This window comes from Echeneis naucrates, chromosome 22 (genome assembly GCF_900963305.1).
Source record: "Echeneis naucrates chromosome 22, fEcheNa1.1, whole genome shotgun sequence".
NCBI lineage: Eukaryota > Metazoa > Chordata > Actinopteri > Carangiformes > Echeneidae > Echeneis > Echeneis naucrates.
In genome coordinates, this window is record NC_042532.1 from 11,859,750 (window position 1) to 11,886,669 (window position 26,920).

The 26,920-nt window shown below is 40.5% G+C and overlaps 2 protein-coding genes across 4 annotated transcripts; one reads left to right on the top strand and one right to left on the bottom strand.

Annotated features, from left to right (window-relative positions):
* Positions 1–420: 420 nt before the first annotated feature.
* On the bottom strand, positions 421–21,041 carry zfyve28 (zinc finger, FYVE domain containing 28). Of its 3 annotated transcripts, none has more exons than XM_029494440.1 (14): positions 20,685–21,041; positions 9,356–9,496; positions 7,288–7,425; positions 6,899–7,101; positions 6,648–6,737; positions 6,449–6,538; positions 6,255–6,356; positions 4,507–6,054; positions 4,091–4,186; positions 3,313–3,476; positions 3,115–3,231; positions 2,669–2,770; positions 2,447–2,550; positions 421–2,314 (listed from the first exon to the last, which is right to left on the bottom strand). In XM_029494440.1, the coding sequence occupies exons 1-14, from the start codon at positions 20,718–20,720 to the stop codon at positions 2,183–2,185; spliced, it is 3,063 nt and encodes a 1,020-aa protein (XP_029350300.1). In that variant the 5' UTR covers positions 20,721–21,041; the 3' UTR covers positions 421–2,182. The 3 variants fall into 3 exon arrangements, with proteins under 3 accessions (XP_029350300.1, XP_029350299.1, XP_029350301.1); XM_029494439.1 differs by having other exon boundaries at positions 2,669–2,773; XM_029494441.1 differs by lacking the exon at positions 4,091–4,186 and having other exon boundaries at positions 2,669–2,773.
* Positions 21,042–22,572: 1,531 nt separating this feature from the next.
* Positions 22,573–26,893, top strand: cfap99 (cilia and flagella associated protein 99). The gene is made up of 15 exons (XM_029493948.1): positions 22,573–22,686; positions 22,765–22,909; positions 23,006–23,100; positions 23,195–23,301; positions 23,383–23,560; positions 23,722–23,802; positions 24,043–24,111; positions 24,227–24,313; positions 24,426–24,514; positions 24,740–24,944; positions 25,122–25,263; positions 25,357–25,508; positions 25,596–25,801; positions 25,917–26,106; positions 26,248–26,893. Exons 1-15 carry the CDS (start codon positions 22,573–22,575, stop codon positions 26,353–26,355), a joined length of 1,968 nt encoding a protein of 655 aa, XP_029349808.1. The 3' UTR covers positions 26,356–26,893.
* Positions 26,894–26,920: the final 27 nt, after the last annotated feature.

Below are 26,920 nucleotides of genomic sequence, written 5' to 3' on the forward strand. Positions count from 1 at the left end.
CGTGTTAACTGACCTTTCTGTGTGAAAACACTGTACTGACCCTTTAATAATATGGAAACTCTGAATGTGTAAGTGTGACTGCAGTTCCTCACAAAACTCAGAACATTCAGTTAAGTAGTGTTGCTCATCAGATGAGTAGCTTTACACCACCTACACAAGTAGCAGGAAAAACTTGTAAATAAAATGACTCTTGATGTTCTTTTTCCATAATTCGCATCACAATTTTCAACTCGAGTCTCTGTTCTGTATCTATTCAAAACAAATTAGTTTGCATAAACACATCCTTGTTGCCTAGTCCATTCCCATACCTGTGGCAAGCCAGTACATCATCATACTTTCGCTTATTTTGCCATAATAGTCAGTAGGTCAATCAATCCACATTGAGAGGTAGAAAAATTAGTCATTTAGTCATATTTTTCAAACAGGAAAAATTCATTTATTTCAATATACATTGCATTTAAAACTAAATAACATTATTTTTTTGTTGAATATTTTACAGCTCTTATCATGGAAATGTACTGGAATTTTACAAAATAAGACCAAGCTCTGAAATAAGGATAAGGATATCCTGCCCTTTAAATTACTGCATGATTCCTTGTTTGTCAGTTGTTTTCAAATAAAAGTAATTATAGCTTCATACATTATTTTTTTCTTTATAAAAGAAGAAAAAAACATACTTTCAAAGTGAGTTTATATGTTCTTTGATGAAAATAAGATTGATCCAACAGCAGTGAATGATTGTGATTATGTAATGCCTGAGAAACTGATTTAAGTCAGAGCAGAATGGACATAATGTAATATTACATCGTTGCTCAAAAGGTCCATAATGTTTCGACTGGCCATTTCAGACCATTCAGATCTATAAATTGGTACATAGTATGGAAGATACTTTGTATGTTTTCATTGCAATGGAAGCAGATTCAAGCGCAGGAAGGAAGTCAGGTGCAAATGATATCAGTGTGTGAATATCTGTTCCAGCCTGACAGTACCACCAGAGGCAGAAATTGAAATAATTTAGTATAAACGCAGCCCTGCTCTTCAAAAATGGCCTGATACAATTTCAGAAAGGAAAGGACTGCCTTTAACATGTGCAGGGCCACAATAGTTAGTGGTCTCAATATTGCACTATTACAAGTGGGAGGAAGGAAAAACCAATGAGCAATAATTGGCCTGTAGTCTGTGGGCCAGCACCTGAGGAGGCCTAAGGTTCAAAACTAATTTTTCACATCATAGTGACAGAAGCACTGAGTGAAGAGAGGCCAACTCTCCACTTGGGGGCCTTCAAGACCATACAGTGATGACTGAGGAATCCCTTGTTTCCATTTCAGTGTGCAGCAGAGCCCCTGTAGAGCGCTAAACATGCCATGGTGCAACTGCAGAAGCGATGGGCACAGCCCAATTTACCATCAAGAGCTTCAGGGTCAGTCTTGTTAGAACGTAGGACCCATTTTTCAAAGCAGTAGAGCTTTACACATTCATTGCCATTAAAGCCTTACTATGAAAGCGGTCTGTTTTTCATTTTTGCTTCCCTGGGATTGGTAGTCTGGTGAAAATTGCTTTCATTTCCCATACATTGCAACAAATTATCGAAGACATTTTAATGTAGCTATTACCAGAATTATCCTTATTTACATCGTTATCATGACTTACATTCTTTTGAGTAATCTAGGCCCCAAGAGAGCTCTGGCACAAATTTAGCAAGCTCACTGAAGAATAGGAAAATATGTCACAAGTTCTTTCATTTACATCTAAACTAACAAAATTAGGAGAGTGGTCTGTTGTGATTTTGTGTCACAAACTGCTACAAAAGATTGTTGCACAATGCCAATTCAAAATTTGTTATTGCCTGTTCATTCCCTTTCGACTTTTTACTCTATTTTATTTTAATCAGGCAGGCATTTGTAAATAATTTTTTGTGGGCTGGGCATATAAATCCAACCCTGTGCTTCCAACTGAGGCACCAGCATCTTAAACAGGTCCCATTGTCACTTGGGGCAGCATGACTGGTCTCTTAACTCTACATCTATAATGGCCTTACACTGAAGCCTTGCTTTGCAGGAACAATGATGACCATTTAGATTTACCAGACCAGAATTGCATCTGCTTTGTACACAGCTGTGGGTCTGTCTGTTGCATATAATCTTTTTGTGGTGGACTTTGTGCTTTCTATGATGATTTAGGGTCAGATGCCGGCCTTGTCACTGTAGAAGGGTGTGACATGAAACATGTAGCAGTGTGTGCACACCCTGACGGGCTTCACCTGACCATATCGGGGCAATGGTGCAGAGTGGGAGGAGCAGCGAGAACAGAAGATCTGAAATGACACCATAAAAAATACATCAGTCAATATCCGAATTATGGTGATCATCTGTTTCAATAAGAACACATTCAAATTGAGGGTATTCTGCCACCCAGACTCCATTAGATAGGAGGGAAGTTTTCACACCTTTCCACAACTCCTACAGTGATGCTTCCTGCGGATGACAGTGAACGGAGCCTTGCAGGCAATGCAGGAGTTGCAGGCTTCATCAGGGACCCAGTCAGGAGGGTCTACACAGAGCCAATAAGATACAGTCAACATAGAGTAGGCCTGATCATGCTGTAAGAGGAAGGGAAAGGAACAGGCTAATATTTCAAATGCATTAAGTGGGTTTGCAGATTTCCTGACCTTCAAACTGACCGTCCCGTGCCTTGGCTGCCAACTCAGATGAAGAAATGGTTTCCTGACAGAGAGCACAGTCTTCCAGTACAGCACTACGCAGAACAGGGCCTACTGGAGATTACGGAATTAGAAAATAAACTTACTATAGTGCCATTATAATACTGAAGAAGTAATATAATAAATGCAGGGATAAGAGTTCTAGATTTTTTACATTGGTTGGGTTCAGCTTTAACTTTTGCTCCCCACAACTTACAAGACTTACTATTTTGAGTGAGGAAGAAGGAAAATTAAATTTATGTAGTTTTATTACACATTAATGAGGATCAATAATATGCGCTGTGCTTTGTCATAGTTTAGTTGAAGAAATAGTAAATTACCTTTTTCACCTGCAGTAATTCTGTCTGTATAATATTAATATGTACTAAACAATTCATCTAAAAAAGATTCTTCACCTTTCTTTTGCTTATCATTATCTCCTTCCTCACACTTGGTTGCCATGACCTCGAACAGAGTTTTGAGGATGCTGCGAAGGTCACTAGCATAGTTGGTCTGCAGCTGATCAGCAACACCTGCATCACAAATAACTAACATCAACATCAACACAAACAAAAAGCTGGAGAGGAAAGAGAGGGAAGGGAGAGAGCTTTTACCTGATATACAAACAAAAAGACGATGGATGAGGTCACTGCTGCTGTGGAAGCGTGATCGAATCTTGTTCCTGGCAGCCACCTTGGCATCTTCCAGCGCCAGCTGGATCTCCTTATGGTCCAGGTCTTCTGATGTCCCAGAGCTGGGGGTCAGACTGCTCACAGGGCTAGAGGGAGTCATGAGGGACAGGAAAATATCATCATTCCATCTGACAGTAAAGATTATATTTTTTGTTGTCCGTAAGTTTCTATTCATTTGGAAAATGCTTGTATCCAAAACAATTACAAACGAGGGACATCAGTAAAGCTTCAGGAGAAACAGTAATTTTCTATTTTTAAGTTGTCGATGAATATAGGATACAGAAAGGAAAACAAATACAAAATCCAATCCCCAAGTATTTCACAGCCATGTGAATAAAAAGTACCAACACTTCTGCACAAAGACCGGACACCATCAGAAAGGTGAGAAGGTAAATATGACTATACAGTCTGCTTACACACAATGCAAATCACCAGAAATATGCTGTTCTTAAACATAAAGCATTGACATAGCAATTAATATTGCTACATACAGCATGTCCAATTAAATCAATAGCATCAAATCTAGGAGCCAATTTAATATTCTCCACGTGTAGCTCATGGGGAATGACACTTCAATCAACTACTAAGATCGCAAAATCGCCATGAACAGAGCAATCTTTCCATCTGCCAAGTTACCATTAAAGTGTAAGAAGGACGAGACGCTCATAAACATATGGTACTTTCATGAGTGATTAGTTACCTGGGAGTATAAGAATTGCTTGACAGACTACAAGTGGTGACCGACACACTCTCACAGTCACTACCTGATACTGAGCTGAGGGGAGAGGTCTGAAAACTAAAAACAACCAAACAAATAGTAAAAAGGGAGAAATGGAAAATAAAGGCAGAACACACAAGCATATAATCAAAGCAACATAAGTCAAAGTGTAAATGAGAAACAATGAACAAAGTAAGTGAATAAAAATCTGTGATGAAGCAGATATTTATGTTCATTTGTCCACCTGTGACACTGATGGATGAGTGGTATAGGTAATGGCTGGTAAATGGATAGATTCATGTTCATGCTAGACTATGCTTCGATACTCCCCCAAATGACAACAGAGTCCGACATAAATGAAAAAGCAGGTAAAATTACTTATAGTTATAACAGCACACCTGGAGCTTCTCCTGTTGTGCTCTTTGGTGTCCTTCTTCAAGTCTTTAGTACCAGGCTTGTCTTTATCTGTCTCCTTATATTTTTGTAGGCTTACACTGGCCTGCTGCCTCTTTTCAGTCTTAAGATGGTGGTTACACTGAGAGGTTTCATCCCTTCCACTGGATCTACCTTCCTGAGCCTGATGTCCTGGCCTTGGAGCCACCGCCAGGCATTTCTCACAGAACTTGGAGTTTGAATCCTCTTCCACTGGTTCTGCAGCACTGCGGGAAGATGGGGAAGTGACCTGGTTTAGCTCACCCTTTATTTGAGGTTCATGTCCTCTTGAGGGCAAACGGCAAGCAGAAGACTGGATGACGGTGCTAGGGGCTTCAGTCTTAGAATGTTTGTCCAATCCCAATGCCAGCCCCAAGCCAAGTCCAGCGCTCTCAGTGGTGATGGCATCATCGTGGCCATCCTCACAGCTCCCACAGCAGACACATGAGTTAAGCAAACACTGAGTGGCCACTAGGGGGCTGCAGGGCTCAATCTCAGGGGGAGTGGGCCGTGGCAGCAGCAGCTTGTCCACAGCCAGCTCTGTCAAGCTCGGGGAGCGAGGGTTGAAGATAACTGTCGCAGAAAGTTTCATCCCACCCATACGATGGGCAATAACCTCAGCAGTTTCCGAAGCAGAACCTTCCAAACCCATCTCCCACCCATTAGTGTAAGACAGTGGTTCAGACCCAGAGACGGAGGTGCATGGTGGAAGCTTTGCGTTATGACAGAGGGGATTCTGGCTGCGCGGCTGTGGGCATGGATGTTCTGATGGGGTCTCTGAGTACCAGCCATTCCTAACAGACTCTGGCCGTGGCCCCAGTTTGCACTGCAGAGGACGAGCAGGCTCTGGTGTTTTGGAAGGAGAGGCAGCACAACTGCAACCCTCTCTTGAGATGCTGGTGATATTATCTCCTGCTGCATCCAGGTCTTCCATGAAAAAAACTCTGTCCTCCTCCTCTACATAGATGCCTGTCCTTCCCCGGCCCACCAGAAGCCTGCGGGGAGACGCATCAGTGCTAGAAGCCCCACTGGAGCCTCCTGCCTCTCCTCTGTTGGGATTATGAGCTGGGGACTGACCCTGACTGGGAGGTGACAACAAGGTTGACATCTCGTCTCCTACAAGGTATACCATCATATTGAGCTGCTCCAGTTCCTCCTCATCATATTGCATAGAGCAGGCCAACTCAGCCTCCTCTGCCTCTTCACATAGCAGACCCTGCACCTGCTCCACTCCCTCCCTCTCAGTTTCCACCTCCTCCCAGCCCTTTTCCACTTGTGCCACCTCCTCTTCCTGGCTGGGACAGACATACAGAGCCAGATGCTCCTGCTCTCCATCACTCTCCTGTTTGGGGGTGTCATTAGCAGGACTGCAGGATGACTGATTTTCCTGGGCTGTTGTTGGTACACTGTTTGTGGCCAGCCCTTGGCCTGTGGACAACTCCCCATCCTGAGAGATACACAAGTTCCGTTCCAGCGTTATCAGTTCCTCTTCAGTCAGGGTCTGCAGCAAGTCTCTGCAAAAGCAAATTAAAGTTGTTTTAACAAAGTATTTATGTTTAAAGATTTTTTTAATGACGTTAAGTACAAGACCTGTCCAGGGTCCATCCCGTCCTCGCCCAGTGTGAACTGGGATTGGCTCCAGCACCCCCACGACCCGGAAACGGATAAGCGGTTGGAGAGGAATGAATGAATGTTAAATAAAAATGGAACATACCTGATTTTCTTCAATAAGGTGCGAAAAGGCCGGAAAAGCTCAGACATGTCCTCTGATTTTTGGTGTAGGTTGAGAGGCCCCTCTGAATACACAACAAGCCCACTAAAAATATATTTTAAATTCAGTGAGAAGGTGGAACAAAAATAGAAAAGCAAACAGTAGGTGGAAGAATGGAGAAGACCGACAACACTTACCACACAATGGCTAGTCTGGGAATTGTAAACATCAGCGCAGGTTCATAGTCATCGATCATATCCTGTGTGAGATAGCCCAGTTTCAGGGCCCTGAAACAACAGAGGAAGGAAAAAGCATTCTGCATGACCTCAGCATATTATTTTTATTTTTTGTATATCCAGGTGAAGTCAGCATCTCTTTATGCCTCTGTGCACTCACCTCTCCACAGTCTCACAGAAGAGGACAATCACCTCCTGCTGTACATAGTATTCTTTGGGAGACTTCACAGGCACCATGGCTGACACATAACTGGCAAAAGAAGGAAGACTGTAATGACATTCACAGCTCTGTCTCTCTCTTCAGTGTTTTTTATTTTTATTTTTGGGGGAAGGGGGCGTTAAATCTGCATCAAAAATCCTTGGGCAGATGATAGTTAAATAATTGCCCATAACGTTGGGTCCTTATTTTACCTGAGCTCAAACTCAGCAAAAAGGCTGTCGAAATGTCGCAATGCATCCCTCATGCGGTCTGTGTACAAGTTGAGGTCTCTCAAGGCCTGGTCTCTAGTGATGTTGCGTACCTCCTCCAAGCTACGGGTGAGGTCCTTCGCCAGAGGTCTCATAGCTATACTCTCTATCTCCCTGTTCATGATGATGGAGCCAGCAGCTAAACACTGCACAGGGACACACACAGGACACATTCTCTAACCTTGTACAGAAGATTAAACCGATAAAATGGTGCTTACCATGGTGAACCTGACAATCAAGATGTAGCACAATTGTATATTTTATGCTATATACATGTTTTTAGAGCTTGTGAGTTGTTTTCTTAAAGACTGATGTCAGAGGGAACACATTACCTCAGCCCCAAACCACAGCTGGCCTGCCAAGTTGTCATGACGAATCTCCTCGGGGAACTTGACACAGAAGTCTCTGTTGGCCCGGTCATAAGGGATACATTCATCCATGATCTGATTGATAATGTTCAATACATTGTCCTGCAGAGAAGAGTGTCAGAAAACCAAATTGAACAAATAAGTTCATTAGGAGGAGCATTAAGAGAAGCATAAAAGAATCTGAATGAAAATCCTTTCCACAAAGGTAATTTTTTTGATATTTCACTACTTTCTTGAATTATCCAAGTTTCACCTCTTTCAAGAAGGCCATTGTATTCCAGTTTTTAAAGACCATTGATTAGGAAGAGAATGAAAACAATTTGACAAGTATGTGAGACCATTATGGGCAACAGCTACATTCTGTTTCAATAAAAACATTATACTAAAAGGCTGTAATTCCAGCAGTGAAAATGCAGTGTCACACACAGCAAAAGCTAATCAAGAGCTTATGTGCCGCTGGCATGTACAACAACCATAACAATGACTTACAATGAGCTTTTCACTCAACCGCAGCTGCACTGTGCACTGTAATCTTGTCAGGCAGAGCACTGCGTCTTTCTCTGCTCACCCCAAGGAGAAAGATTAAAAGGCTTAGAGAGGGAGGACACCAATTCCTTTATGGCTGTGTGCAGGACATATGTCCTGGTGAGTGCCACCACATTTCTAAGTAGAAGACACAAGTTTCAACCATTGCTACTACTCCTTTCTAATCATTCAGGGGCAACTCTAGGGTTATACCCGCCTCTGACATAAAATAATTGACTTCAGGCCTTGTGTCTCTTCTGTTGTCTCTGGTCCATGTTCTACATCAATCTATACCCATCTCTAACACAGACTGTAAGAACAGCCGCACCAACATAATATGAACAGCAACCCCCACAGAGGTCCATGAATAAGAGCTGATAGCTGCAGTGACAGGTTTGTCTTGAATGCGCTTGCCCTCTATTCTTGGGGCCTGGTGTGGTGCGGGGTACAAAGCTGCTCGACTCATTCTCCAAAATGCTTGAGGTCTAAGAAGCACGCCACTGAAAAGTCTCTGTTCTAACAACAGTTCTAGGAATTTGCTATTAAGCATTTTCACTGGAATTTATGAAAGACCAGAGACTGACAAGAGGCATGGACAGACAAATTCTAAGACAGGCTGCTGATTAGCAACATCTGAAACAAATATAATGATAGGATTAGAAAAAAGTTACATGAAAATGAGGAGGACCAAGAGTAGAGCGATTCAAAGAGAAAGAAAGACTGGGGGAGAAAAAGGTGATAGAGGGAAGGAGGGAGGGAAAAGATAGAACCGTGGGGGACCAAGCCATGACCTTATTAAAAGGTCCTCCCTTGAGTGCCTTGACAGTGGGACGGGTATAAGGCACAACAGGCCAGAGGTGGACCTGCCCCCACCACCTCCAGCTCCTTCAGCATGATGCAGAACGACAGCCATCATTCATGCACAGCATCGTCTTCTAAACTCCTTTCAACTGTGACATAATGAGGACATGGAATAGTAATATGGATGTCGATATGTCTTAGGACTATCACATGATTCTTTGTGTGTAATTCAGCAGTTTTCCGACAAGCAACAGTTAAAAAACACCTCTTTGTGAAGAAGCTGTTTGTGTAACCATTTACTATTAACCCATGTGACATACAGCACGTTATCAGAGTGAGGTGGAGTGTGTCCACCACTTGCTTCCAAACAAAGTCCACTTATCTCACCTTATCAACAAAACTGCTTGATACAAGAACCCAGTCAAGCAATGTGTGGTAAAGCAATGGCTGAATCACTACTGCTCGTATCCGGAAAGGACTGATAAGGCTGTTGTTTAATTTTAGATTAAATGAGAGACCAAGGTTTAGCCATGCGGATGGAGATAATCTACACCTACCACATGAAGTCATGGCTTGGAGTCAATCTATCTGCACTCTACCTTTTTATCAATCATTTTTGATGATTGAATGAGACGCAGACACTCATTTAACGCAACGGTTTCCTTGTGAAAAAAAAAAAATGGTGTATTGGTTTCCCCCTGCTGACCTGACAGGATCTGAACTGGTTGACTAGCAGGGTACATCTCTGAGGGTCCTTCCTGCCGTCGAGGCTGTCCAGTTCAGTGGCCACCTGGTTTAGCTCTTCATCAGCATAATAAAACTGAGCCAAGAGCTGAGGGTCCGTCCTCTGCAAAGAAACACATGCAAACACAAGAAGATTATTTTTCAATACTTGTGTAGCTGTCAGAGCTGTGAGAAACAATCTCCCCAGTCCAACTCCCTCTACACAAATTTTTGGAGAAAACAGAAGCTCTTTGCTTCGATTTTCTGTTCGATGTTAGCTGTAGTTTTGCTTTGGACTTAATCAAATTCAATGTGCAATAGGTATAAGGCAAGCCACCAAAGCGAATATATTTGGAATATCTTTAATTGAGTGAACATCAGAGGAGATTTCTTGTGCAAAGAAAGATTAGATTAGAAAGATTAAGGATCCTTTACTGACTAGTTATGTGTTGGAGGCAGAAGTTTCATAGCTCTAAGAGCCGTCTAATCATCTGGCACAACCTTCCATCTTAAAATAAAACAATATTTACAGCGGAAATCATAAAATATCAAAGGAAGCAAAAATTCCTAAACACAGCACTGGGTAGGCTACACTGGGACAGTGTGTGTCTGTGCAATATGTTTTCTGGTTTTTGATTGGGACAAAATCAGGTCTTACTTAACAATGAGAGATTGGTTCTAACCCTTAAGAGTCCAAAACTCCAAAACCTGCTTTCTGATCTGGGTTCACTCAGTACACTAGTTTCCATGTGTATGTGTGTAGGGTAATGATGGTGTGCACTGTTTCAAGCTCTGCGTGAGTGAAACACAGTGTCAGGCATGGACAGCTGCAGTCTCCAGAAAACACAGCTTGGTGCTTGGTGGCTTTGGCAAGTGAACACATGAATTATGTTCAGTAAGTCTCCTGGTTACAATGACATTGTGCTAATTTAACACTTTGGTGTCAACAGGTGGAGGACCAGCAGTGACTGTTGTGCTTTTAGACATCTTCAAATTTGTTAATACAAACCATAATAGAGGTCACAGCAAACAATAGACCACAAATGTGTTGGTGGCACAAAATAGCAAAGTCTGCTTCCTGTTACAATTTTGGACAATAACAAAATCAGGTAAGGCAAGTTTGTATCGGCAGGCTAAACAGAAGATTTGTAGGGGTATTGTGGTGATTTTTGAGTCAACGCTAACACTTGCATGCATAACAAAATTTTCAGCAAGTACAGAAGAGTAAATTATTTTAAAAATGGCAATAATCCTGACAAGAGCAGTAAAAAAAAGTTAATATTGTGTGAAAGCTCCCCAGAAGAGTAGGTGTAATTAGAGAGACTGGACCTGGTAGAGGATTTTTGTCATTATCTCCCACCATGCTCCCCTCAGTGTGGGGGAACAGCACAGTGCAGCAAATCACTCCACTGCTGAGTGAAGCACATGCACAGCCACAGCACACAAGGAAGGGGAGATACGCATACACAATAATGCATCATTCATGTTTTTTTTTTGTTTGTTTGTTTGTGTTGTTTTTAGACCTAACTAAAATGAAGAATATTGTTACAATTAGAAACTTTACAGGGCAATCAAGTTACCCATATTTTAAATCAGGGCACTAACGTGTGCACATACTTCCTGGGGAAGGCTCATTCAAAGGTTAATCGTTTAAAAGATGGCGACCACATGCCAATGTGCATCATCACAAACCGCAAGCACCAAATGACGGTACAGGATCTTAAAAGGATGGGATGACTGTGCGGACTGGAAGAGGGCGGTGCTGCACTTGTAAACAGGCTCATTTGCCTGCTGTGCATCGACTGGAAGTGCTTTTCATAAAGTCAAATTCAACACTGGTTATTTACTGAAAACTGCTCACTGGGCCTATTCCCTTAAGTTTGCAATGCTTCCTGTTGCGTGATGCTCTCCCTGTGAGGCCCTGCCTTCTCTCTCTGAACATGATGCATGGTGCTGTTCCCTCATTCTCTTTCATTAATAATAAAAGAAACTGTGAGGAGAAAACACAGAGACATAACCTACAGCTGAAATATTTGTCGCAATATTTCTGTGGGGGAGTAAAAAAAAAAAAAAAAATACTCTGAAGATCATTAAGGTTATTTAATGGATAAAATATGTGGTGGTGAAAGACTAAATCCTCATTCAGTTATATAGTGCTGGGTGAGCCAGCTACAAGATACCTGGTCATTTTAATAACCAATGGTTTTGTCCTTCAGTGTCTGATACTTGAGTTTCACCTGTTCAAAGGTACAGCAGCACTGGAGTGAGACATAAAGCCATTTCTTTTCTAGCTCAAGGACACTTCCCATGCACAGACACTATAATTTCTGCCTTGGTCCTGTCACAGAACAAAGTCAACAATATTCCTGTACATTTAGTTTGTGTGTGAATGTGTGTGAATTTTGATGTCTCTGTTTCTTTTGCTTGGAGAAGCCAAGCAAAAAAGCCCTCCAGCTGATTACAGCTGATACACTGAATGTATATTACAGCAGGCAAATAAGTGTTTCACAGTCTTCTCATGGGTTCGCATAGTTGCTCTACATACGAACATCTGTAAAGAATGGGAATAGAAAGCCGTAGCATTATAGAAACAAAAATAATATAAGGAAGTAGTAATACTCATCATTGCATTAGCAAACACTATAATGGAAACACATTTAGCAGGCTTCTCTGAATGCGCAAACAGATCAGAAAATGAATACAGGGGAAGTCTTAATTATATACAGGGAAGAAAACAGCCCCAGTGCAAAATGAGCAATTTATCTTCACATCCAAATTCTCCATCCACAATCACTCAAAAATATGCTGAAAAAAAAAAATCATTGCCATCACCAGTGAGAAGGCAGATATGACTAGACAACTGTACAACAGTGAGTCTGACACAAATGTCACCATGGCCGAATAGGAGACAGGAGTGGGAGATTGTGAAAGACCTTTTTCTCGCTAAGACACAGCACAACCGAGAATGATGGCATTCATCCTGAAATACCGGGAGCTTATAGGCCAATGCTGATGGAGGAAGAAAAGAAGTATTTGAGACAGACGCCATCCTATAGCCGCCTCCTGCTGCATTCCTCACGCAAGAGGGAACATTCCTGCAGCACTGCATCACTGGGGGAAAGTCAAAGGCAAGTAATGTTCAAAACATGTTGATTTACTTTTAGATAGGCAGCAATGATTGAGTTGCTTGGTCTAAAAGTTTGATGTACCATGGAAAAAGAAAAAATGAAATAAAAATGGCATGCAAGATTTGAGTCAGACTTGACAAGCAAAGAAATCCCTGGTGTTTGTTTAGCAGAGACAAAGTCTAAAGTTCAAACTTAGCCTACCTATAGCATAATTGTTTGCTAAGACTTGTTGCTACATATTTACATTGAGAAAATGTTAGGTGCATCTCTTATATAGTTAACATCTTGTAAGTGATTAGCATTCTTGTCTCTTGTCAACAGATTTACACATTACCAAGATCTTCATTAGCTTTCTAACAGCTGGTGCAACCAAATCCTGGGTCATAGGAAAGGTCAAAGCAGTAGTACTAATATCTATCTAATCTAATTCAGCATGATCACCTCTGGTTAAACAGGCCAGCATCAGGGCAGCAGTCATGCTGTTTTTCCCAAGTTACAAAGACTGAGTCAGAATAGAAAGAAAAGCTTTCTATTCAACTGCCTGTTTTCATCTGCTTGCATAACATGGGATGACACAGTTTAAAGTACTGAGTAAAGAGTTATAACAATAAAATGCCATGGGGAAAGACCTTGAGAAGTCCAACTTATTAAACCTGACTGAAATATATGCTTAATAAAAACATTGTAGCTGTGTGAAAACCTGACAATCTCCTGAACTTGTGAGTTGTTTCACACTCACAAATGACAACACTACCTTGCATAAGTGAGGGAGTGATTCAGCAGATTTAGCTTTTGTCCCCTGTGGTGTGCCACTCTCCTGTAATACTCCTGCTGTCAGTTGTCCTGGGTGCCCCCTCTCTGTGATGACGCAAGAGCAGTCAGAGACCTATAATTTCAGACTATTAATTTCTGCACTGCTTAAACTGACAATTACACTAAATCCCCCTCAATCACATAATTTCACAATGACGCAATGAAATTGCTATGGCTTTTGTTTAACATAAAGTCAATAACCCACGATGACAGTGCAACCCTTATTGTAATGTGTTAGAGAGAGCAGCCTGTCACTGTACGATAAACATTTTCATCAGCTTTCTCCTTGAGATGCTGATGCTGGGCCTCATTTCCATTCAGACTGTGCAGATGATGGAGGCTGTCAGACTAATGCCTCATGAACATCCACAGCATCAGTGCATGCACACTGACCTCACTTAAGGGACTTATGAGAAACCTTGCCTCTACCCTCCATACTCTATTCCAGGCTCAATTTGCTGCTTTATGGCTGCCATCCAAGGATCAGAGGCAAATATTTGTGGGATGGGGGAGCAGTTCACTCTGCTACATCCTTTCAGTTGGCAGACTGGCAAAAAAAGCAGCCGGATACAGTTCATCACCCTATTCATTATTCAGGACCCAGTATAAAAGCCGCGGCAAGAGCGAGCCCATCTCTTTGGTAACAAACAAGGAAACCTCCTCAACCATTATGTTCATTAAATTTGGCAGAATAAAAAGTGTAACCTTTCAAAGAGGGCAGCACGTTTACTTGTGTTGAGTCATTCCTTTCATGTTTAGCTTACAACAAGAGCTTCCCTCTTCACCTTTGTGTTGTTTTCTGCAGCAAGTGATTGCGTTATTGATGGTGATCTTTCAAACTCAAACTCTTGTCTTTAATTCATTCTGGTCACACCACAAGGCAGTTTGAGATTTCACATAAAAAAATAAATTGTTAAAGCATTGGCATTAATCACAGCCTGCTGAGGAATTGCACTAACAATCTGAACACTGGATCCACAACAGACTTCCAGTCGATTCATGGACTCAGTATATTCAGAGTGATCTGACGGCATAATCTGTGTGTTTGTCCCTTCTCGGAGGGCTACCCTAATCTGGCATTTGGACTAAGCACTGACGTGTGCATGTGCCTGGCACATGATTTAGCAGGATGGGCTAAGGTAACAAAGGGGGCACTGAGGATTTAGCGGGCTACATAGTGTGTCAAACATAGTGTGTTCTGAACAGTGATGGAGCTAGCATTGTTACGATGACAACGATGTGCAAGCCAACACAACATTTCTGGTTACTGTCTGTGGACATTCAAGGAATGCCATTAAGAGTAGCAAAGAGTAGCAACATAAGTGGTGAATAAGTTATATAAAAAAATGATCATCATAATTAATTAGTAGGAACCCACATCACATTCTGCACTCCAAACTCAGGGTATTACCCATAGCAAAATTTTGTTTTGCCATTCATAATGTCATACAAATCCATCAACACACCATAAGTAACCCTAACCCTTCATTCTCAGCCAACAAAACCAATTCCTCAGATATTTTCAAAAGGTCCGTTGTCTCCACCCACAAGTAAATTATGACCTATGTTAATTTTACTATTTTATTGCAGCCCATATCAGTTACAGGGCGAAAATGCAAGTACATGTTAATATTTGCTAAATAAAGAGACTACTTTCCATTGCAACACTAGATAATATGTCCAGTCTTTAGAATTTCTAATCATCCCAGCACTAGAACTAAGTAAGAAGAAACACAAGCAATGCATCCTCTCATTTTATGTCTTGCCAACTGTAACCAAGGCCAAAATCTAATCTCAAAAATACAGTCCCACTGTTCTCCTCCTTCACTGTTTTCCCTACCCGTCTCCCCTGCTGTTAAGACACAGCCCGGAGCAAGAGGGTGGCATTTCATTTGCTGGCTCATCCTAGCACAGTCAGACCTTCAGTATAGATAAAGGGCACCTTGAGTGCATTCTCAATGTTTATCAAAAGTGACAACGAAGAGAGTAAAAATTATTACCAATAAGAAATGAGTGCAGCATCTCAGTCGATATCAGGACTCACTGATTCAGGGGTCTCTCTTCTTCCACAGCTGCTTTCCTTCAATCATCGCTTTCCCACACCTAGGATGATGAGCCCTGAATCCTCAATCCTCCAATGAATTTAAAAAGGCCTTCAATCGCCTGCCCTGTCTCAAGCTGTTCTAGGGTCAGGTCTCTAAATCTAGGCAGCTGACACCAAATCAATTACCACATGGCTGATGGGTAAGCAGAATGTGACATCCACAAAGAACTCCAGAAATTGGCCTAAATATGAAGCCACACTGGCCACTGCTCAGCAGTTTGCTCTTCCGTCGATTTAGTGCCAACCCACTCTGCAAAGACAAGCCGCTAATTGCTTTACCTTCTCTGAGTTCTTCTGTGTCCATGTTGGCAAATCTTGGAACAGATGAAGACAGTGATAAATGACAAATGAAAAAGAAGATGAAGTTAACATCAGCAGAACAGAGCAGTCTATGCCGATGTGGAACAATCACTGCTGTGGAAATCACCAGCAATTATTTAACAGTTGGAGAACTGGCGATGTTGTGCTCTGAGGAAAACACAGAGCACAGATATTCAGTATTATTTAATCATTTGGTCAGTAAGACTGTAAAAATGTCCATCATGAGTTGATGGAACAAACATTCCAAGATGCTACTGCATTCAAAACAATATTAAAAACAAAAAACCCAAAACACCAGATCCTCTCATTTTAGAAGCCCAAACTGGTGAGTGGTTTAAATCAGAAAATTTACACTATTATTCTCAATTCAGTTCCAGCCTAAAGATCATCTGGACGAACTAAAGGCAAAATTCATCATTTGAATGAAACATTAATAAACTGGGACTACTTGAATTTAGAATAAATCAAATATTATCAGTGAAGTACAACTTTCAAATGTACCTTGGGTTTGTGCCAGCACAAGAATTTTTAATGCAATTAAAGTTTGAAATCTTATGATCGTGGTTTCACTTTGCAGAGGTTTAGCAAGTTTGGAGTGTGACAAACATTTCTTTTCAAAACCAAAATAAACTTAAGCATTTTAAGTACGGCCCACTCTGCTGGCAACAGAGGCAATACTGGCACTTGAGTGGATGTAAATAAAATGTGTTGCCTTGTCAAAACCATCAGTTGTCATCATGTCTGCTTTTCTCTCTGACAATGTAGAAAAACATCTCTAAAGCTTCTGTCACAGCAGCTTGTGAATCACTTGCAATTGTTAATGCTTACATGGTTGTCATGTTTCATTGACACACATAAAAATTATTCCCTGTTATTCCTCTACATGCAAACTAGCTAGCTAAGCTAGCTAGCTAACTTTTATTTAGAGGTGAAATGATGAGCCAAACAACAGTTAAATGACTACAAGTCAAATGCCAAATTTTCAGTTTGGAACTTAGTTCAAGTTTCTTTTTGCATTTTATAAGAGCAAACTAAATGTCATTGGTTTTTTAATCTGTTGGGAGAAAAAGAAAATATGAATTAGTGAACTTTTATTTTAGAGATTTCTTTTTTACTCAAATACAACAATTTGATTCAGTTAAATTTCACTGCCAACAGAAGAAAATGTGTTACGTGTAGTTTAACATTTTACAAAGCAAAAGCCAAATGTGTTTGTTGTTTTTGTTTTTTTTACTTTGATTGCATATTAAAGAAATGGCTGAATATTGAAGACATTACATGTTACCGACTTAACAAGTTATAATGCAAAATTTGAAAGAATGTACAAGGTGAGAGGATAAAAGAGGAAGATTTCATAGCTCTGAATGTGTGCTACACAAATGAATGAAAGAATAGAAATATCATGAATGATTTTTCTGAAGATAAGTGGAATTTTTGAGAAATATAAATGTGAAATTGACTACTAAACTACTAAAGAATTTTGTTCATGGTCACACCTGATGAGATCTATGACCATTACCAACCACTCATTTTTTTCCTCAGTTGAACTGTCAGATGCTCGATGACCTTATCAAAGTGATAAGGCATTAGCAACACAAATGTTCTTACACTGCTACACACATTGATAGACATATTGATCGGGAGGGGCGTAGAAGGTATTAGCTACCTGCGCACTACTCCTTCCAACAGGTAGAGGTGGGAATGAAAGGCAAATTAAAAGTGTCCTGCAGATATGGAGGTGAGCGCAGCTGGCTTAATATGCACTGTGAGCCCATCATACTGACAGATGAGGTGGCATGGAGCTGAAGGTCAGCTCCTGAATGCTTGGTAACAAAAGCCAAAAGAGGAACAAAGGCTTCAGAGCAAATGTACAGGTTTAGGGCTCGCCATCAGTCACTCAGCAAGTTTGCTGCTGATGAATGAGAGGTGAGAAGACAGTGGCCATTTTGGTTGTTCTGAAACCTGAGCCAGGTCTTTTCTGTTTGGGACTGGAGCAACAGAGGGGCACCTCATTTCACCCCTCTGAAAAACCTCTTTACCTTTCTGAAACACTCCCAAATTCTTATGTAGTAAAACAAAAGTCAGCACCTTAAACAAGTGAAGGGATTGTAAATATTTTGAGGTAAAATATGGACAAAAAAACCAGTTAAACCAGTTTAAGTGACTGAAAGCTATGTAAGAAGCTTCACTACATAGCAGCATAGTCTTACTTGGAGTTACTTAACTGTTACCACTTTTCCCATGTAGCCTTACCCAAGATTAGGACAATCCATTCTTTCACTTTATTGACAGTCAGGTGGAAGAAATAGGTACATTATGTCCCACTGAGTTGCAAAGTACTCTCTCACACATTGGGTGGGGACTGTCTAGCTTGGGAAAAAAAAAAAAAAAGTCTTCTGCAGTGGTGGTAAAGAGCAACTCTGAAAATATCAATAGCTTGGCTTCAGTCAACAGAATGCGCTGATTCAACACTTTTCTATCTCCAGGAGAGCATAGTTCCATAATATACAGCCTACTGTTGATGCAAAATGACAGCGCTTTGTTGTGTTCAACAATAAATGCCAGAATATTCAGGTTGGGTGTGGATTCTAATTAGCACAGAAATACTTTCTCAGAGTGAAATCAAATCTATTGGCCGGCTCAGCTGCTGTTGGGTAGCGAGAGCGCAATGTGATCTGAACCTGTTCATTACCGTTGTCTTTGCAAACTGACTGACATAATTACCAAAGATTTTTAGTACTCATTACTCCTTTGAGGCAGAACTGGTCATTTAAATCCCACAGACTTGTGTGTAATTCCGATAATTCCTACCATGGCTGTGATTTGGCAGAAAAGGCACTGACGTAATAGCTCAGCACTTCAGAGACAACAGTCATCCATGTATGTAACAATACTTTGGTGAACCCCAACACTTAAACCTAGCCCCAACAATGGACGAAGAAAATGCTGTGACTGCAAACGTGGTTTAACAGAGAAAAGGCAAATGACGCAGGTGTGTGTATGTGGTAAAGGTCAGGAGGATAACATATCATCAGATGCATTTCATCTAATCCTAGTTTGACACAACTATTACAAAACCTCAGCTCTCTTCCTTATCAGAAAGACTTACAGCTGTCACTTCAAAACTTTTTGATAGCCATTGACTGCAACATATTTAAGAGTCTGTTTGCAGAATATTTCCTTTCATTCACATAAAACTTTGTGTCATTAAATGTCATCAAGGACAGTTTGTAGTATTCAATGTTGTTTTCCTATTTAAGAAAATAAACTGAGGTTTATTGGAATTAACCTTCTGTACACATCCCCAGAGAGAGGCCAGATGATAATGGTGGTGTGCATGATTTTGTAAAGAGCTTTAAAAAAAAATATTTGTCAAACAGTGTCTTCTGTAAATAGAAATCTGTCTGTAAGCGTGTACATTAAATGTATAACATCCCAAGCTGAGAAATTTTTGGAGGCAGAAAAGGTAGGAGTTTCTCAATCCAACACAGGCACAGAAATCTGTGACTACTTTTTTCATTTATTGCTCTACAAAGGCACTGATAGTTTGTGATGATGCAGCACGAATAAATTATTGTACAGCCTGATTATTCACAACCTGCCTCTGATTTATAGAGTTCTGTGAGTTCACGCTGATGCTTTTAGTAGCTTAAAATTGCTTTCCCTAAAACCTACAAGTTAACAAGAATTTCCAGCCTCCCTGGAGATATATTCACGTTCACTCATCCTAGAAAGTGCTGCAGACGACATTTACTTAAACTGTTCATTTAACAAGGCACCCAACCAAGCCTTCGATACTTTCTCTGCTGTGTCAGACATGTTTCCACACTCTGAGCTTGACTGAAAGAATTACAGCACATCTACAGTTCACTCACTCCAAAAGTGATTTAGCTTTCTAATAATGAGTCTGAGGAGCATATGATTTGATATATTTTGGTGGCTTTTATCAATCATTCATTCAGTTATTGGCTACAGTAAAAAAAAACAACAACAACAACAACAATAAATCAATCAAATAGTGCAGAAGAGAAACAATTAGTCATTTAACTAAACATAATAATGTGTAATTAATATGTAAATTTAATTATCATTTCAGTTAAACTTAAATACCAAAGAATTTTCTTATTCTCTGCTTTTCAGCAGCAAGACTCACCACTTTTCTTTGAGTCCTGATAGTAAATAAAAGCCATTAGACTTCAGACTAAACAGGCAATATAAATGTATCACCTTGGCCACCAGCAAATTGTGATCAGCATTTTTTTACCGTTTTAACAACCAAACATTTTAACAGCCACTGGAGAAAATGACTAACAGATTAATCAATAAAGAAAAGTATCATTGATTGATTATTTCAGAATTATTTGTTGGTTTCCTTAAAAGCTATAAAACCATGTAGACTATACAATATTATTAAAATTAATACTTTAAATTAATAATACGATATTGCCATTGTTATGATTTTTTATTCCTGTTCCCGTTTTTTGGTATTGTAAATGTTATCATTATAATCATTATTATTAGTAGTAGTAGTAGCAGTAGCAGTAGTTGTTGTTGTTGATGTACTATCAAGGCATAAAATAACAAAGAACGAGCAACTATAATGAAAAAAAAAAACAACAAAAAAATCCCATTTAAAACTACATTTGAAATGAACGGCGGTGTCAGTCAGTCGGTCAGTGTAAATCAGGGACTGTTCCCTGAGATGATTGTGGGTCCAGACCAGCGCTGGAAAACAAAAGCATCAACATCAACAAAGAGGCAGCTGCTGGCTGATACAGCGGAACATCAGGAGCGGGGCTAACGTTAGCAGATCCCCCGGCTCGGGGCGAACTAACCGGGCTAGCCAGCCCACACTCAGCGCCTGTGCTGCTAGCCCTGTCCACAGCTATGCATTAAAAATGACTGACAGCAGAGTTGACACGGTGAGCGCTTCCAGGGGAACTTACCTTGGGTTTATACAGCCACTTGCGAAAGCGGTTCATCGTCACCTCGCCACCTTCCTTTGTCGCCGACCCCTCCTCTCCTCCTCTCCCGTACCTGGGTGTCTGACAACACCAGCGCTTGGCCGCTAAGCTAGCTCTCGCCGCTGCGCTCCACCACACAAAGGTAAGTTGTCCTGGACGTTACAGCGCGGCTCCGTGGGCGCACAAAGGAGCTATTCGGAAACAGCGACTTATTTCCATCTTCCCTGGATCCCCAGCTCGGCTGCCTGTCTCTCCCCACACCCAGACGAAGCCGACGTGCGGAGGTCTGTGCTGCTGTCCGCTCCTGTGCCGAGACCCGATGACAGTCACGTTGACAACATTCACCTCCCACTTTACCAGGAAGTGATGCCTTCAGGGGCTCCTCCTAAGCACCGAGCTCTCGTCAGCTTTTGGGCGGAAATACTAACAAAACAGACCATGTACGGATTATAGCGCAATTGGGGCGTTTGTATTTTTTTTTTTACAGCTATTTCTTAATATCCCTTTTTGGATGTTTACGTATCGAATATTCTATTTTGAATAATAATTCATAACTGTTATGGTTTTTACACAAAAATACGTTGACTAACCCTAAACCCCATCCCCCTCAATGTAAAATTTTGATTTCATGAGGATCAAATTTGATATTTTGATTCCAATAGATTTAGTATGTCTCCTTCTGAACTAGAGTATACGCCTCGTACTGGTTGGCTTTTTCTACACCTTGGGTATATTGGACCTTGTTTGGCTATCAGCGTTTATGTGATGTTTTACAATCCTGCTCATCCATGCATACTTTAATCTTAGATTAAGAATATTAAACTATGAAGTTGTTCTTTGTCACTTTGAAACAAGTACATGCAATCTTAATACAATTAACTTCACAGATCATTATTGAGACGCCTGAAACAATTGATAAATCTATTGCAATTCAAGGCCTACTTCCTAAATCTCAACTACATCACAGTTGAGCTCAGCAAGTTAATAACTGATTTTGATTTCCACGTATCTCTTTTCCTCAAGGGAATTCTCATCCACTCTGCTTTTTTGAAAGTTTTCTTTCAAGACAAAATTTGTGACATCAAGATGTGAAACTAATGAAATCGTTTACTGGCTCACAAATCAGATTATGGTAATCAGATTAATGCAGGAACTCAGATGATGTAAAACTGTAAAACTCCAGTTTGCATGTGATCTAGCGACTAATCTCAGATTTTCTCCACTAACCCTGGGGTAAAATTATTTACTTTTCTGTCATTTGTCGCACTTATTATGTTCACAAAATTCGTTTTAATGTCGTCGCACTTCACTTATTTGTACACGTTGGCTTGATGATCTCTCGAGTTCAGTATTTCCAACAATTGTGAAGGCAGCGCAATGTACTACGTCATTGTTATTGTTATGGCAGTCAACAAAGGAACAGGATGTCAGACTGTTAAACCATCAGATTAAAACCATGAATAAGTTAAAAAAAAAAAAAAAAAAGAAAAACAGTAAAAATAATAATAATAATAATAATAATAAACACCTAAGGTTTAAGCCGCATGTGTTCATAATCTTTGCATTTGTAAAGTGTTACTCATTTAACAGGTATTTGGCGTGGATACGTTTATGTTTATGCCTGTCTGTTGCTAAGCAACGACTGAACATAGCAACGGTTCGAGTTGCCAACAGGCTGCTCTGTGAATTCCGGACGAACTTACTATGAATGTCATTAGTTTAAATAGAAAGCACATTGGTTTGTCTCAGGTAGAACTAAAGTATTCCTTTAGACGTTTTTTCTTAATAACTGTAGTTGTGCGTATGTGGGCTTTTCTGCTCTCTCGCCACAGTTATCAGTCTCCACCAGCCACCTGCAGGTCGATATAAGATGGCATCAAACCATGGATCACTTGTCAGAGAGGCCATTGAGTTGCTCGATAAGTTCACTGCTGGCAGACAGTGTTTGGACGACTTCATTGAAGATGCTTCAAAAGCTTTGCAGGTAGGTTAATTCAAGTCAGGGTCCAGATATTTCTTGTTCCTACATAAATCTTCATATTATTAATGTTATTTGTTGAAGAACATGGAAGCTGAGAACAAGGATTTCATACTTGATGTGGTCTCTGGATGCATTGAGCACAAAAACTTACTGGATGTAGTTGTCAGTGTCTTCTATGGACAGTATGGGAAAAGCTTACGCAGAGGTGATCGCAACCAGTTTGTCCGTAAGTTCACAAAGCAAACAACCATGTATTGGCATTTTCCTCTGAGTAAATCAAGATGACCACTGATATGTTAATCCAAATTTGTTGTTTCTTCAGTTATCTCTTATCTTGCCACCTTTGTCCTTGATGACATTGGGCTTCAGAGCTTTAGCAACATTGTTAAATCTCTGGACACCAAGAAGATGCACACAGTAAGAAACTAGATTTTTATGAGCACATCCCTGTGTGAATCCAAAATCAAAAATGTACTGATTTCTGTGTAAGTTTTGTTTTGTTTTGGTGTAGTTCCTTAAATTCTTCTTTACCAACCTCACAACATGGATACAAGAAGAGTGGAATAAGATCTATGATGCTGAATATGTGGAGAAACAGTGGATAGGCCCCCTGCTAAGGTAAAATCCTTCTCAGATGTTCAGAACTTTACATTAGCTATGAAGACAAGAAATAAGAGCATATGCGTCCTTCTCCTTTAGATGGCACCCTGAGATTGCAATTCTCATAGACCAGCTTGCTGTCAGAATATCTCATGGGAGTCAGGTCAAGAAAGCTCCAATCAAAACCACTAAGCCTGAGGAGTTCCTTCTCACCAAACCTAAACCTCGATCTCTTCCTATGCCTGTATTTATCCCTCAGCAAGAAAAATGTAAACCGGTCAGTTGTGTGCTGCACTATCTTTAAGCATTGCCACACAGTAAGTTAACATATATTCTGCCCTCTGTTTCTTTCTACAAATATCCTTGTAGGGAGTATAGACCAGGTTATTGTCCTGTAAATTCCATAACTGCGACCATTCACAAGGCTTTTGTTTTTAGGTACCGAAAACTACATACAGGGCTCCAAAGGAGATGCAGCTCATAGAGGAGATAAGACAGAAGAACCACCGAAAGGCTGAGGTATAAGGTCTGCATTTATAGTTATCATCAGGAAAATGCTTTGACATCTAAGAGGCAAAAATATACTGTACACAATACCAACAACAACCAAAGAGAGGTCTGGCAGACCTGTGCATTTTTAATAGCTGGCACAAACATTCTTAAAAAAATACTGAACCAATATTACTGTATTTTTATTGGTACATACACCATGCTAGTTGCATGTTATTTAAATGACTTCCTGCCTGTTTTTCACTCCAGGAGCTGCTGTATGAGGCTAATATGAAGCAGTTCAGATGCGTAAATCCACAGAAGTCTGAACACACCAAGGTAAAGACAATTTTCTGAGAGTTTTGTTATTTTTTTTTCTGACTTCACGTCTCTGAATTTAACACACCCAGCCATTTGTAAAAACAGTTGCATCTGAAAAACGTTTGCATTCCAGAAAGTGATGTCCCAGATTAAGGAAGACTTGGATTCAAAGCTCAAATTCAATTCTTTTCATTCCTTGGGAGTTCCATCCCGGAAAAAGGTGCAACATAATTATTTCATTTTTGTGTTCAGTATATTATAATAATGTAATAATGTCTATGTGTTCAATTTTAATACCCACTTATATGGATTCATTTTGCTAATGCTCTTAGACCAACAACTGGCCCATCAAGCTGAACAGTGCAGCTATCCTGAGGCAGGGGGCACTATATGACCGTCAGGTAGAAGAGGAGCTGCAGAGGTACAGTGTTTTCCTGCCTCTCCTTGACCTATTTTTGAGAGATCACATGTTTCAGTATGATGATTATCTTCCGCAGGACAGGAAACAGGAAAATGGTGTGAATGTGATGGCCTTTGATTCATTGTGAGTGTTTGATGTGACTGTGTGTGACAACTGCTATATGTGTGTGTGTATATAAAATAAGAAGACATCTGTGATCTGTGTATGTGTGTGTGTCACCCACAGAATGGAGCGTTTGATACAAGGGGCACGTGAGCCCTCTTCTTTCCTACAATGGCAGAGAGAGATGCATGAGAGGGATGTTCAGGAGGAGTTGGCCAAAATTGAGTGCAGGCGTCTGGAGGGACGCATCAGTTATGAGGAGGCAGCTATGGCCCGCACACGCATAATGGAACGAAACCAGAAGACTGCTCAGCTGAAAAAAACAGAGGTAGATAGAGATCACTCAACAAGTGAAGGGAAGACATTTAGAGAAATTGCACAGTGTGCTAAATTACATGAAGCATCTTTGTTCTCTACAAACATCCTTCAAAAAAGTGATTGTAAAAGAATTAAAAATCATGTTTGAAAAATTTGTTTTTTATGGTTGCTTTGTTGTGTATTGTAGACAGCAGAGCTAATGAGGCAATATGCAAAGAAAAGATTGCAGGAGGAAAAAGACATGAGGGACATGGTGCAACAAGTTGCAGAAGGGCACAAGAACTCAAAAATGGCTAAAGAGAGGTTGCAAAAATTCAAACAAAGCATAGGTACGCGTTATTGTTTGATACCCCTTGCAATATAATTTTGTTTTTTTATTTGCTTTTTAACCAATTCTTGTCAATTCTTTTCTAATTTCACAGTGAGCGAAGTCTCAGAGCAGAGTCAAAAGCTCCTGCGTCAAGCACTAGAGGAAGCTCAGGCAGAACTAAGCAGAAAATTTGAGATAATCTGTGAAATCCGCACCCTTGAGTCCCTTCCTCACATTAGAGTAAAGAATTTTGACGACACGGAGGTGAGTGAAAGAAAAAGGGTCTCATCTGTTGTTGCACATAACTTCAGTCCCAGTATCTAAGTCAATTACCCTGCTGTCCCATGTCAGATTGCAGGACATGAACTGCTGGGAGAGATGTCCCTGGCTGAGCTAAAAGAAAGATTGGCCCTTTTGAAGGCAGCCCAGCAAACAGAGCAGCAGGAGAAACGAGAGCACATCCTGGAGGTTAGACTGAACAAGAAGCAGCTGTTGTTGGAGCAGATGGATACCATCGACCTCCACAGGAGAGCACTGGCACAAGCTGCGGCCATCAGGTCAGGAAAATGTTTGGCTCTGACTTAATTATAGCAGTGGGGAAATGTGGACATCAGAAGACCAGCATACAAAAACATCAATATCACACAGACATGAATTTTTGGTGTGTTGCAGGAAAGAGGAAAAGAAATCCAGGCTAGGGTTTCAGCAGACAGTGACTCAAGATGAGACACTTTTGGCCCTGCAGAAGAAGCTTGAAGAGAAACAGCAAGAGCGCCAAAGACTGAGGCGCAGTGAAAGCAAGGCCAAAACCTCAGAGCAAACAGCCGTATGCACTGTGACAAACACCGGGACGCACAATGAAGTAAGTATAAAATCCATAAGAAAAAAAAACTGACCTCTCTGTAGCTTTGTCTCTGTTTGGATTTTTTGTTGTTGTTCTTCTTCTTCTTTATTCAAGCAGCATGAAAATAATAATTTGTTGCTCCGTTTCTTGTTTTGCCAGAAAAGCTTGAAGGAGACGAGCTGGGAGGAGCTGGAACTGAGTTTAGAGCGTCATATCCAGAAGGATGCTCCATATGAAGTTTCTCAGAGGGAAACACTCAAGACATGAACATGTGCAACATGTTCCACAGGCCTGACTGTCCAATTTTAGATAAGACAGATCACCAAAGAATCTGCTGCCAGTTCAGAAACACAGAAACGCAATAGTTTGTTACATCTTTTGTTACCCTGGTAATGTGACATATTTGTGCATTAAAATTGCATAATCAGTCACTGTGATTGTGATTTATCTCCATGGATGAATTCATTTATAATCATAATTGTTTCACAAACATTTGAAGTTCGTGCCTTTTGCACTCTGTTTATAGAATTAGTGTTAGTAGTACACTACATATGATATATGGAAATGCTGGGATTTTCCGTGCACCTGCGTTTGCTTGGTATGAAACAGGAAGTACATCAACTTGTGACTTATGTAAAAAATTTCTCTTCTGCAAAACAATGTGGGTGTTATTTCTGTGTAGAGCTTGTGTGTTTTAGTAAGGAGTTACTGTTCAAAATGTCACTGATTACTTTATTGTTTCTCATTGGTCCATCATCAAGATAATGACCAATGAGTCATTTTTCAAAAGAGAACTACTGTAAGCCAGCACACAACTTCACCACCAACTTCT